Below are 14,097 nucleotides of genomic sequence, written 5' to 3' on the forward strand. Positions count from 1 at the left end.
GAAGATGAATGAGAAGTTATTTAAATAATTATAAACACTTTACAATAACAATGAAACATAAACTACAATATTTTAATTTAATTAAATTTAAAATTACATAAAATTTGTGTGAAAATGTATAAAATAATGTTTGATTGGTGAAAACAAAATCAAGAATGCGAGAGGATTTTTTTCTTACCAGGCACTAAAATGAACCTGTTGCACAAAAGTCTTAAAATGTCAGCGTAGATTAAATAAACCTTATCGATCCTTTGACAAAAAGACAAAATAAATTGCAATGAGCAGACACATTCACATACACAAAGGAACATACGATGGAGCATTGTAGTCAGTAAAATAAATAAATAAATAAATAATTTTCCGAATTAATTCTTTTTAAAAATCCGTTTTCCGAATTAAATTTTTTTAAATCCGTTTTCCGAATTAATTTTTTTTAAAATCCGTTTTCCGAATTAATTTTTTTAAAAAAAATCCGTTTTCCGAATTAAATTTCTTTTTTTTTAATCCGTTTTCCGAATTAATTATTATTAATTTTTTTAATCTACGATGGAGCATTGTAATAGGTAAAAAAATAAAATCTGTTTCCCGAATTAATTTTAATAAATTATATTTTTTTACTGACTACAATGCTCCATCGTAAATTTCAACAATTAAATGACAATTGAAAACAAGGTATCGATAAGTATTGTACACCCAATCCACACACTGTAATATTTATATGATAAAACAGCCTTAGACATGAAAGAGACTGTGAGGATGGATCAAATGTTGGCTTTTTCCATTTCAAATTTTTGTAAAATAAAATTTAAAGAAAAATATTTTCCTAAACGTTCTTTAATGTCTTAAAATGAAATAAATTATATTAAATGAACGTGTAACATTTGAGAGAAAGAGAAAAATGAGTCAAATTAAACAGAGAGTAACAGAAATGACCACTAGGTGACGCTTTTGTTTTGGTTTATTCCAAGCGGGTTTCCTGACTTTAGAGGAGGATAAAGGTGATGGAGGTCCTTTGAGATTATCAACATTATGTTTTATTATGTATGTCCAGCTGGATTTCTGTATTTATGAAAAAAAAAAATTAAATGTTTTGATTTATAATATTTATACACTATTCATTATATGATAGAAAACCTGAACCTAAAGCTATAAAAATATGTGTAAATAATAATATACTCACAGAAAATGTTTAACCAGTCACCGTTCTATATTTGTACTTAAAAAATAAACGTAATCCTGATAAAAAAAAACTTATTTGAAATATTTTACATTCTCAACTACCTTAATTCATTTTTTTTTAACTTTACTACCAAAATGATCAAACTTCCTTATGAATAAAAAACCAGATACGACCATTTTTTTGTTTTGTTTTAATGTATGCATTTTATATATTTTTTTGCTAATAAAAATCTAATTTTGCAGCTAAAATGGAATATATTATCTTCTCTGCTCCGGTGTCGTCATAGACTACCGTTAGAATCATAACGGGCTCGAGCTGCAGCCTCCGGATCACGCATGCGCATTACGGCTTCTCTGCTCCGTCAGCAGCAGGCTGGGAGGGAGCGACGGCTGTGAAGCTAACATAAATTACCACCGAATAAGGCTTGTTCTTTCAAAATAAGAACATGATGGCGGTTTTTTTTTTTTTTTTTTTTTTTTTAAATTAGTAAAAATAATAAAAACTGTACGTAATTAGGTTTTGTTTGAGATTGCAAATCTAACTGAAAAAGCTATAATTATATAAATATATATATAAATATACAATAATAATAATAATAATAATAATAATAATAATAATCATATAGTTATTTCAAACAAAACATTATTAGGAAAGAACTCAACTTAAAATATACCTGTGTTTTTCTTTGTATTGCATTTGTTTGGGTGTTTGTTTTTGCAGCGTTGAAAATTGAAATAATAATAATAATAATAATAATAATAATAATAATAATAATAATAATAATAATAATAATAATAATAATAATAATGCGCTGGATTGTATATAGCGCTTTATCATAGACACTCAAAGCGCTATACAGAATTAAGGCATTATTCTTTCATGCCACACTTAGTGGTGGTAAGCTAGTATTGTAGCCACAGCTGCCCTTTGTATCTGTGCAAATACTTTCTCTTTTAAGTTATTTCCTATTAATGTTTTGTTTGAAAGTGCTATATCATTATGATTATGATTATTATTCAAAATAAGATCACTCTTCTTTTTAATGTCAATATTTAGATTTTTTTTTAATTTTATTTTCTTAACACCATTTTGATTTAAATAAAACAAAATTGTGAAATCTTCAAATTAATGCATTTATTTATTGTTACATATATAATAGGTTTACAAATTAAAATAGAAGGAGTTGTTATTTTTAATAGTGTCTTCTTGGCAAGTTTGTGGCTGATTGTGCGCTTTTGCGCTTTTCTTTTGACATTCCCCACCGGATGCTGACGTTCCGCTCACCGTTAGCTTCCCCTCCTCCTGCCCAGCTCTGAGCAAAACGGCCGAACAGCAGTGAGCGGTGGCGAAATTGTCTGCGGCAACGATTTAGCCCCACAAAAAAAAACTGAAGGTTAGGCCGAAGACGAGACGAACGAACCCCGCCGCTGTCCCTCCGCTCCCCGGCACACCCACCGCGGACTATGCTGAGAAACACCCGGAGCCTGCTAACCGTGGACGGCTCGGACGAGCGGCGCCTTATTGCACATCTGTAGAGCATAATGAGGGCATCCGCTGGTTTCTCTTCTGAGCTTTAGTCGGACGCAGTGACACTATTTCTACATGTGTGGTTCTTAAAACATCTCTCAGAGGGAAAACGAGGGGACGGCGCGTTCACAGCGTGTTCAAAGCCTCCTCCCGAAGCTCTCCGGGGAACACCGAAGTCATCTAAGAAGGAGAAGACGATCATCTCCACGGTTTCTCTCATTGGTGGACGAAGATCACTGCGGACTGCCACTTGTTTTCCTGCTGTTCTGAGGTTTTTACATTGTCTACTTTCCCTGGGCCTTTTCCCTCCCCCCTGGTTGAAGGATGCCGGATCAAATATCGGTGTCCGAGTTTCTGTCGGAGACAACAGAGGATTACAATTCTCCGACTACGTCCAGCTTCACCACCCGCCTGCAGAGCTGCAGAAACACCGTCAGTGTGCTGGAGGAGGTAAGGCCTGCAGAGGATGGAACCATCACTGCCTTCAGAACACTCTCTAAATGTATCATCTAACATAAAAATCCATATAAAAATGAATGAGAATAGGTTTATTTTTATAAACCCAGCTACAGATGAGTCTGATTGTGTTGCATGTAAGCAGATTAAACATGAAAAACAGCACCTGTTGGCCTTCATGTGCATTTAGAAATCGTCCAAACTGTAATTTAATGTCCATAAATCAAACATCCAACATGCACATCTGTGTGTGAGTTTAGTGTAAATCTGTGCACTGGTTCTCTGAGCTGGATTTCTCAAATGGGGGTACGTGTACCCCAAGGGCTACGCGATGGCACTACAAGGGGTACCCGAGAGAGTGATCAGAAAATATGGGGATTTCAAAAAGTGTATTTTTGGGTAAAAAATTATAGTCATGAACATAAACTGAAAATGCAAGTGTCGGTATCATTTCTGGTCATCTCCCACAAACTGGAAATGATAAAAACAGTAGAAATAAATCTATTAAGGAGGCACTAAATACTGCTAAATTCCACTATTTTTTTAAATTGATTTTACAAAACTTGATTTTTTTAAAAATGTGTGTTATCACTCATTCGTTCCATCATTATGCTCCATAGTTGTTTTTTTAATAGTATTTTGAGCAAAATGTTGAAGCTGGTTAAAGGAGATACTTCTTCAATCCAGAAATAAGAGAGAACGGGGGTACTTGAGAACCACTGGACTAGAGTAATGGTGGATGATGGCTTTGTTTGGGAATAGAAGGATGTGCACTCAGGCCCGCAGCTCTGTGTGTTCACTATTATTACATAACTCACAGCTTCAAAGCACACTGCCAGCCTATAGAAATGTGTTTATGTGTGAAGGACAGAGGGAGGTAAGACGTTTTCCTGAAAGATCTTGATTGAACTGTTTCCCCTGTGCATTAAAAACTCATTTATCCAGTGAAATATTGCAGTGAAATAGCCTAAAGCTGCACTTTAGGATGCTGTGTCACTCTAATCATGTCAGGCAGGTGGGTTGGGATGCGTTTGCATGTGAGTTTCCTTCCTCCTCCTCTTCCTCATCCTCCTCTTATCTTCACACAATCACACACTGCTGTTTTTTCCCTGTCTGAATACATGGATCATCAAAGGATGGGGATTGCACGCACTTGATGTTGTCTATTCAAGATGATGTGCTGCTGTTGAAGTAGATGGAGCCAGATGGAAAAAAAAATTACAAAGCTTTTGTGTACTGGATGACCACATAGTTCAAAAGAAAACGTATAATTGTGTAATTATGAGCACTGCTATAAGCTTTGATCACTGTTTACCAGTTATCCAACCATAACAAAATCCATATCATACTTATTATCAAAATGTTTAAAGCTTTTAGCCACAATATTTTTGTTACTCAGATAAATACATAGTATAAGCCTCATTGATCAATAAATCGAAGACCATTTTGCTTGAAAAAAAAGATGTAAAAGGTTGAAATAGCCACTTTAAAGTTTGTTTGACATTTTTGCACATTGCATTGTGGGATGTGGAGTCACGAAGACGAGTGAATAGACGTGTGTTTTTTTTGTTGTTGTTTTTGTTTTTGTTTTTCACTCTGACATCATGGGAAATACCGGGAACAAACTAGAACAAATATGATGTGAAATGATTCACTGTTCTCCACCTCTGGTGAAAAACACAAGAAATCACAGTAAAAATGAAGGAAAAACACTACGGACTTCACATCCCACAATGCAATGTGCGACAAATGCAAAATGTGTGTATACAGTATATCTCCTGTTTTTTATGATGCTGTTTTTGTTTTTATTTTATTTATCTGCTGCTGGAACTGTGCAACTTTCCTCTCGTGGGACGAATAAAAGTTATATTATCTTATATCTGTGAGTGTTTACCGTGGTGATGAAACGAAACCTTTAAGTGGCAATTTCAAGCTTTCTCTTTTCTTTTTGGGGTAAATTCTGTTTGATTCATTGATCTACGAGGCATACGCCATGATATTATCTAATGAAAAATGATAGTGGGAAGCAGCTTTAAGGGAATTACGTTCACTAATATAGAATCCCACCAGGGTAAGAGTTCATCACTTAGTTTGATGAGTAACAAGAACCCTTAGAGAGCGCAAATTTCCACCAAGTGGTCGTATATGGTAGAGTATTGATCCGGAGTTCCTCTTATATTGAAACGTTCCATGATGTGAGATTTATCCTTGGTTCAAATGCTGTCAAAATTTGTTAAGTAGTTTTGATGTAATCCTGCCAACAGACAAACAATAAAAATAAAAAAAGCCAACGAAAACAAACAAGTAAATAAACGCAGATGAAAACAAACAAGTAAATAAATGCATTTGAAAACAAACACACAAATAAACAAAGATGTAAAAACAAGTAAATAAACGCTGATGAAAACAAACACACAAATAAACAAAGATGTAAAAACAAGTAAATAAACACTGATGAAAACAAACAAACAAACAAATAAATAAATGCAGGTGAAAACAAACAAATGAATAAACGTAGCTGAAAACAAACAAGTAAATAAATGCAAATGGGAAACAAATAAATAAACAAACGCAGGTGAAAACTAACAAGTAAATAAATACAGATGAAAACAAACAAGTAAATAAACGCCGGTGAAAACGAATGAAAAATAAATGCAGATGAAAACAAACGAGTAAATATACGCAGATTAAAAGAAAGAAATAAACACCTGTGAAAACAAATAAATAAACGCAGATGAAAACAAACAAGTAAATGCAGATTAAAACGGAGAAATAAACACTGGAAAAAACAAACAAATAAATAAACGGCACTGAAAACAAACATGTAATTAAGCACCAATGAAAACAAACAAATGAATAAATAAACGCAGGTGAAAACAAACTAATAACTAAATGCTCTGTATGTTACTTACTACAACTGGCCTCCACAGTGCAGAAACAAGCATGTGAGCTGCTTGGCATCAGATTCTCATCACCTGCTTCCTCAATGCTAACAATTCTTGTAAAAAGTATCCACTGCCTGGTTGCCTGGCAACAAGATTACATGTCTATGTCCTGTGAAATATCAAAGTAATGAGCGGCTGCAGAGTCCAGAAACAAGTTACGGCTGTAAGAGTCCTCCTAAATGTAGTTTCCATAGGTGTTTAAGTAAATAATGTTAGCCCCGCTGTTAGCATTGGTTGTATTTTTATTCACAGATTCATTGATGGATTCCTGCTTTTAGGTTTGATATGAATATAAAGTGTATTTTTTAGGTTTTGTATCCAAATGGATCTTTTGTTAATGTTAAAATATGCAGAACAGTAAAACACGCATGGTTTGCTTAAAGGACTAAAGACAGGCCCACGTCTACAGATAGGAGAGCTCACACTCGGTGTCATCCATCACTTAGCTCTAACCTTAGACTTTTACAAGTTGATTATATTGTAAAAAGGGAGGATCCACCCAGGTTGGCGTTTCTACCCAACCTGGAGCGCTCTCTGAGTCTGCTGGCTGTAACAAGGGAAAGGCTCGCATCATGAATCACCTCCCTGGCTCCGTGCCTCTGAACCCAGAGACTGCAGCAGCACAAACGAAAAACATCTGCTGAAGAGGGCCGCCATGTGCAACGGGCTTCTGTAGCTGCTCTGGAATTTTTTTTGCAGGGATCACATGACGACAAAGAGCGTTACACAGGCAACATGCTGCTCATCTATGTTTAGACAAAAGATTGGATTCACCTGAAATGTTCCTGTCGCTCAAACAAGGAAACACCCTAAAGACAGACTGGATTTCTAAGATTAGGGTTTGTTTTATGGAATAAATTCCTAGTTTGATCCCTGCATAGTCATTTAGACTCACTTGCATCACACTCACATGAAAGCCTTTGTAGAGAAGTAAACATCCCTCAGCTCTGCCTGGAGACCATATTTGTTTAAAATAGTTTTTTGCTGATTAGAGACTCTTCTTTTTTTCTCCGAGTCACCCTCTCCGTATGTTGACTAGGTAAATTATGCAGACATATGGTGTGAATATTTAATATTGTAACCTGAGGGCGAAAGTTAATCCTACAGGAGCGTTGTAGTCGTACTCAGCATCGCCTCATTAGGAAGGACAAAGACACAGACCAACATGCCGCTCCTTCATACTTTTCTTTAATGATTGCTTCGCGCATTTAGCAACGTGTAATGACTTGGGAGTGATGATGACTCATCATCAGCCTCACCCCAAAGTTGTCTCCCTGTTGCTGTGAAGGAAGATGTTTAGTGTTTACACCCGGATCAGCGCAGTGACGTGAAAACAATGAGCAGCAAGATGGATAGATAAAGGCTTTAAAATAAATTCTTTGCCTCCGCCGTGCCTGCTGATGGAGACACAGGGGATGGGGGCATTGTCTCTGTGTGGGAGTGTGTGTGTTCGTGTGTGTCTCTCTGTGTGTGTGTGTGTGTGTGTGTGTGTGTCTGTTAACGTGTGTGACTGTTTCTCATTACTCAGAGTTGGTATTTGCGCAGAAATGCAGAGAAGTCTGCACAGTGTGAAAATATATATCATTATACTGTATGCTGGTAAATACTGAATTACATACTGTATATATTATATATCAGGTTTTTAGTTTATTGCTTATAACATTTTGGAATCTGAAACAATATAACATTGTTGTAAAAATACAGTTTTTTTATAACGAATAACGTGATTATTGTTAAAGTCCACATTTTGTAATTTGTTCACAGTCTGTGTGATTTAGAAGAAGTTGCTTATTCTTTGGCTTTCTTCTTGGTTCGTAATACAGCAATTCGTCCACCCATCCATCCATCCATCCATCCATCCATCCATCATCGCTATCCATTTTGAAGTTTCCATGTTTTCCAGTTATTGTTGAAGACCATACCACTGATTATTACAAAATCACTTTGTCTTTGTGTTTTTGTCTGACATCAAAAACACAAAGACAAATGAATTGCAGCGGTTCTGGTCGTTTTCATTTCTGTCAACTGCTTCTTTACCCAACTAACACTAAATGCGAACAAAGGAACGAGTGGGTAGTTGAGAGACTGATACACGTTTAGTGTAAAATAATTTTGAATTTGAATGTAGATGACTGAGACTAGACTAAAACCAATAACATTTCTCATGATTTAATCGAGACTAAAACTCAATAACATTTTTCTCAGAAGTCTTGGAAGCAATTAGAATTTAATGTTAAAATGAACACTGATGGATTGTTAACATGATATGCAAAAAAAAAGTTGAAATTACATGCAACCCATCACATGAATGCACTTTAGATACACTTTAGGTTTAGATGTGAAAAACCAATTTGTGTAAGAAGAAATGTCTTTGGAGTAATTTATATTCACTGTTATCCTTTAAACACATGTAATATTCCTTCATATGTAGGCACTGCCATTTTGGAGATGCTTAGTTACGTGTCTAGTTAGTCTTCAGACCTTAAATTTGTCTCTTTTTTAATATTTTGTACCCATGCACTTTTATATGGATTTTAACTTTTATACTGATAAACTTTTTATTCTGACAGATTTTACCATACCTTATGTTGTTTTCATTCTATTCTATTATGACGTTATCCTTGAGAAGACCAAGAACATTACGGTAGAAAGATTTGGACGTTGCGCCTAGAAATCGGACTTTGAAAATGCTGTCTGTGCAGCATTTGGATGCTACTATCAACCATCTTACTGCAGATCCACACAAGCCTTCCAGTTGAACATGGAAGGCAACTTAAAACAGTACCATGGGAACCATCAGACTCCTTTAGTCTCACAAAACCAATTCTACTTGAAGAATCACTACGCCACAGTTCATCAAACATGTCGACCTCCACAAGCATGCAGTTTAAAGTGCTTTTCATTGCATATAAAGCTAAGAAATCACCTCTCATTCCTATTAGTAACGTTTACATGATGTAATAGTCTTTCAGTTGAGCTGTCTTTGTCATTTGGTTTGAGTATCCAATAAAATGTGATAGTTTGTATAGCAATTACACCATATTTAAAACTAATCGAGGTTAGTAATGTTTAATAAGCAGCATAGGTGTGTGGATACAAAATATTTTACATTTACCGCTTTACATTTCATGTTACTACAATGTTTGTATTCATTTGATCATCTCTACGCTCTATGTAAAGCTTTCCTCCTCTAAAACCGAAGCTAAAGCCAAATGAAAGGAGCAGTTTGCTGATAACACAACTGTCAAACCGGGGTGTGATTGTTTGTTCTGCTGAGGAAAAAAAAAAAAAATCCAACCTGATATTTGCTCTATAAGATATTGCATTTAAACGCCAATCCTATGTGCGCGTCTTTGTGCTTTAAGCTAATATTAGCAGCAGGCACTTGTTATTCCCCCAGGGTTATGCTTTGTCCCCTCCCGTTTATCCCACAGATGGCACTTTACGTCACTGGGTTTGCTTTCTAAACCACAGCGAGGCATAGCTGTGATACAAGGGAAACCCTCATTGCATTGGCATTCCTTTGTGCATCACATGGAGAAATGTTGACTCTCCACAGTCACTCTTTTCAAGCCCAATCTAATGGCCCAGCCACTTTTATGTTTGACATTTATGTAACAAGCTTTTAGACGTTATACCCTCAGCGAGTGCTACCTTTTTTTTTTCTCAACTAAATAAAAAAAATAGAAAAAGAAGACTATGTTTATATTGGAATGAAAACCATTGCCCGAGGTTGTCACTCAATCTGAATCACATTTTTCCCTTAACATTCCTGTCATTTTTTGCGTGCCTCCAGTGTTTATTTATATAATTTTACTTGAAAGCTGCTGTCACTTTAATCAGCTGTTGGATTTCATGAAGCTCTTTAGACGTCAAGGATCGTTCTTTGTTCTCCTAACAAGTCATGGAAAGAGCGATGGGGTTAAAAACAAAAAGACAAGTAACGGTGTTATCAAATTTTGAACTGCACTGAATGGATGCTGCTGGAAGATCGTTCTGACTATGCTTTTACTTTGATCAACCAATAAGGAAATATGATTTTTGGCTCAGAATGAGCTCTGGAGGTAATATAAGGTGTCCAATAATTTCTAAGGGATGTGGTTTGAATCCCGTTCCAATCCAAGCATTCCTGATATGCCGTTTGGGGAAGATGGTTAACTCGCATTACTTTCTATGAATCTATGAATGAATTTATGTCATGTAGAACACCCTGGCCTTGTGACCCTGTTTAGGATTCATGGGCTCTGATTGATTTTCCAACTTTTAGCTTGTAAAGCTGATAAGCTGAGGCATGAAATGTATAAAATCAAGCAACTTGGCATTACTATTGTATCTATACAAACACAATAAATAAATAAATAAATAAATATTTCTTCTTTCTAGGAAAGCCTTTACAGAGTGATACTTGAATTTTTCATAATTTAAGAATTATTGAGATTCAATAAATCTCATTTTAGGTGGCCTGTTTTGGTAATATTCAAACAATTTTTATTTAGAAATAAACAATTTTAAAAAAAACTTTTCAGAATTTAAATAAAAGTCAAGTACAAAAATAGCATCTCTAATGCTGTTTTTTAAGGATTAATTTGTAAATAAACATATTAATCCACTAATGTTATCTTTGTCTCTTGACATTGCCAAGTTTATTTTGTTTTATTGATGTTTTCCCAATGTTTAACATTAATTTTGATTCATCTGGAGTTTCTGAGAAATCTGTTTATGTATGATTCTTTTGAAATGCGAAAAAATACCTAACTAGTCTTTTACTATGGTCCTCTGCCGGTGGTCATTCATATACATTAATGTATATAAGTCCCTCCTTCGTCCTATAGACCCCTATACAAATGGAAATGATTGCCCAGTGCGCCTAGCCAATAGGCTTCGACTTCCTGTCTTTGAGACTGTCAATGAAAGTGAATGCGGAACTGTGCACAGAAACAAGGCTGCCCGTCACAACAGCAAACAGGTAAATATGATTTTGGTTCTTACCTGACCCATAGACCTATATCAGTGTGACCTGATGTGACCTTGTTATGTTCCGCGATGCTTGTGCAGAACAGTAGAGGCGTGGCTTCTGCTAGACTGGCAGAGGCAGTGGGAGGCAGCGAGGCTGTTTAGGGCGGGACTTCGAGACATTTCTCAGAAACTCCGGATAGCAGCTTTAAACAAGATGGGATGCTGTTTGTCCTGCATTAACCCTTGGCTCTTCAGTTTGTGCTACATTATCAACTGTTGAAGGCCTGCAGATAATATTTAGCTTGCATTCATTGATTACTGTAATGTGTGTAGGATCACTACTGTATTTACTATTTTTGTTCTATTTACCTGGAAGACATAAAACATTACGCTCAAGCTTGCAAAAATGAGTAATCAATGGTTCTATTGCAGTAGAAAAGCTCTGACCCTGTGACCTTGTTCACATGATGGTTTTATTACATTCAAAGTCTTCAAACAAAAATGTGTGTTTTGTAGTAAAACATAATCAGAAGGAAATCTGCCTCGTGTTTACAAAGGAGGCAAACCTACACTAATTGTTGTTGATAGTAGCCTGAAGTCAGTTATCTTCAATACCTGAGGCATTGGTGACACACTGTCATGTGACTCTTCAGCCGCTCGTCACGTCACATCGCGGCCAACAGCGGGCCTTGGCTGAAACAATGGTTGCACAGATAACACATAATTCCAGCTTTCTTCTTCTGGTTTCAGCCTCAGAGGGTGAATTTAAAGGTTGGGCTGGAACTATAGATGCTGTTAGTGATTAGTAAGAACTTTTCAAAATCTGGGTTGAGGTTTATACTCTTGTTATCGTCATGATCTGTCTGGCAATGAAGTGTCGAGCACTTTTGAAAAAAGGGGATGTACAATCCTACTTGTTACAGATGTCTCTCTGCTCTAACATAGCTTGAATCTAATGAATGTCAGAGCAAGCTGCTCACTATAATCAGCTTTATTTAAGCTAGGAGACATCTGAAACCTGCTTTACAGTGAACCTCAAGAACCAAAGAAGGATTAGAGAATTGAGGAACATTTTATTCATCTCTTTTGGCAACTTTCCCCTTGCTTGCTTCAATTAGTTTGATGCATTATGGTATTCTCTGTCTTGCCCCACAGAAATGAGGCAAGAATAATGAATATTTTACCAGGGCCAGACCAGCCATTTTCAGCCTTGACTTTACATAACAAAAATGGCTTTAGCTTCCACAGTGTTAGCAATTGAGATGCATAGCTGTGTCAGATTCAATTATTAAAGAAATAACGTCTTAAGTGTACCTTGTGTCATCAAACTCAATAAATCCCCAAGTGATTGAATGGGAGCGTTTTTCTTTTCTTGGCACCCTTTCGCACAGTTAGATTTCATTGCCAAGAATCAGGGATGATTTTAATGTATTTTGTATGAACTGTGATATTTAGAAGCCCCTTTTTGTTTCGCATCATTACCTTTGTCCAGTAAAGAGTTCTTTGTTTTTTTTGCTTGGTATTCCATATGTTTTTGAAAAGGACTGTCAAATATGTGCATGTGCAAGTTTTAAGAAATCTATAAGATGCAGTTCGAGTGGATCAGGACTGAAGTAACCATGAAGGGATTGTGTGACTCTATTGGAATCTTTAGCTGTCCTGTGATGTGAGGAAAAATACTTTATGGCAGAATGTTTTGGGGACAAGTTGTCAGAAATCTTGAAGCACTTTCCCATTTATATTTTTTCTCATATTATTGACCACAATCTATGTATTTAATTTTATTCCATTATTGATCCTGTACTTGCACATTATTATTGTATTATTTTGTACTAAACTCATTGCAAACAATCACACTTTTTTTTACCAATTAGTAGAACTAATAACTTTAAGTTTCACATCCAGAGAGCAGCGTTACATTTGACAGCAAATTTTACATTAGTTTTCAGATAAAAAGGCTTAATATCTTCATTATAATCTAGTTGGATCATTTCAGGTTTATATTGTAGCCAATGACATAAGGTGAACTTTTTACTTTAGTGAAATAAATTGAGTAAAAGTTTAAAGAATTGTCATTGAAGGACACGACACCAGTTTTGACATCTTGTGTTTTTACCACATCTTATTCTTTGAAAAAAAACATTCTGATATCAGGTAATAAAAGTGCCAAATGATGCTTGGTTTGTCTGTAATCATTTAACATCGTATTTTTCACTTCTGCTGAGCGCCGCTGCAAAAATCCAGCAGTCTGACTTAGGGGTGGGGGAAAGAATTGATTCTAATCATCATTCATGAACTTCAAAAAGCGATTTAAAAAAAAAATGATTTAGTATTTTTTTTCAAGAAAAACTCTGATTCAGAAAATCAGCTTAGAGTCTTTACTCAGGAAACACTGTAAACTGAACATACAAATACATATTAGTGTTCTCATAAATAGAAAATACCACTATACAAAAAGTCTGCTAGCTTCATGCTAAAGTCTATGGGACACCCATGTATATGCTCATGCTAACATTTACCGCGATCGGCGGTGAATTATATAACGCACCGTTTATCCTTAACTTTCACAAACACAGTCTTAAGAGTGTTATCAAACAGAACACTTAAACATGCTCACAAGCATAATGTTATTTCAAGCCAAAAATACAAGAACTTAGTCAGTAGAGACTACTAGGCCATGGACTTTCAAGATGGCGACTTCCGACTACTACGGCAACAGTGTTAGGTCAAAACACACAAACTCACCCAGACCTTTACAGTTTATGACACAATGTCACCAGGAAACGTCGACCCCAACTTACAATGTTTTACATAGACAGCACAAGGAGTGTGTGTGTGTGTGTGTGTGTGTTTATTTGTTTAGCATAAATAAACGTTACCTTTTGTCTTAATTTTGCCTTTGTGTGATTACATTATTGGAATCAGTTTATTTGAAATTATCTTATACAAACTGTATTGTTTTGGTGCTATGATTTGCCCTAACACACTATGCATTGTATCAATTTTTGAATCGGTCAAAATGAAAATCGATTT

The 14,097-nt window shown here is 35.6% G+C and overlaps 1 protein-coding gene across 6 annotated transcripts in view; it reads left to right on the forward strand.

Moving 5' to 3' along the window:
* The first annotated feature begins 2,481 nt into the window (after window positions 1–2,481).
* Window positions 2,482–14,097, forward strand: part of asap1b (ArfGAP with SH3 domain, ankyrin repeat and PH domain 1b) — a 67,264-nt gene continuing 55,648 nt past the window's right edge. For all 6 annotated transcript variants that reach the window (XM_028433943.1, XM_028433946.1, XM_028433945.1 and 3 more), the window contains exon 1: window positions 2,482–3,157. In XM_028433943.1, the coding sequence (XP_028289744.1) occupies window positions 3,032–3,157 (126 nt within the window). In that variant the 5' untranslated portion in view covers window positions 2,482–3,031. The remainder of the gene's footprint in view (window positions 3,158–14,097) is intronic.

This window comes from Gouania willdenowi, chromosome 20 (genome assembly GCF_900634775.1).
Source record: "Gouania willdenowi chromosome 20, fGouWil2.1, whole genome shotgun sequence".
In the NCBI taxonomy this organism is placed as follows: domain Eukaryota; kingdom Metazoa; phylum Chordata; class Actinopteri; order Blenniiformes; family Gobiesocidae; genus Gouania; species Gouania willdenowi.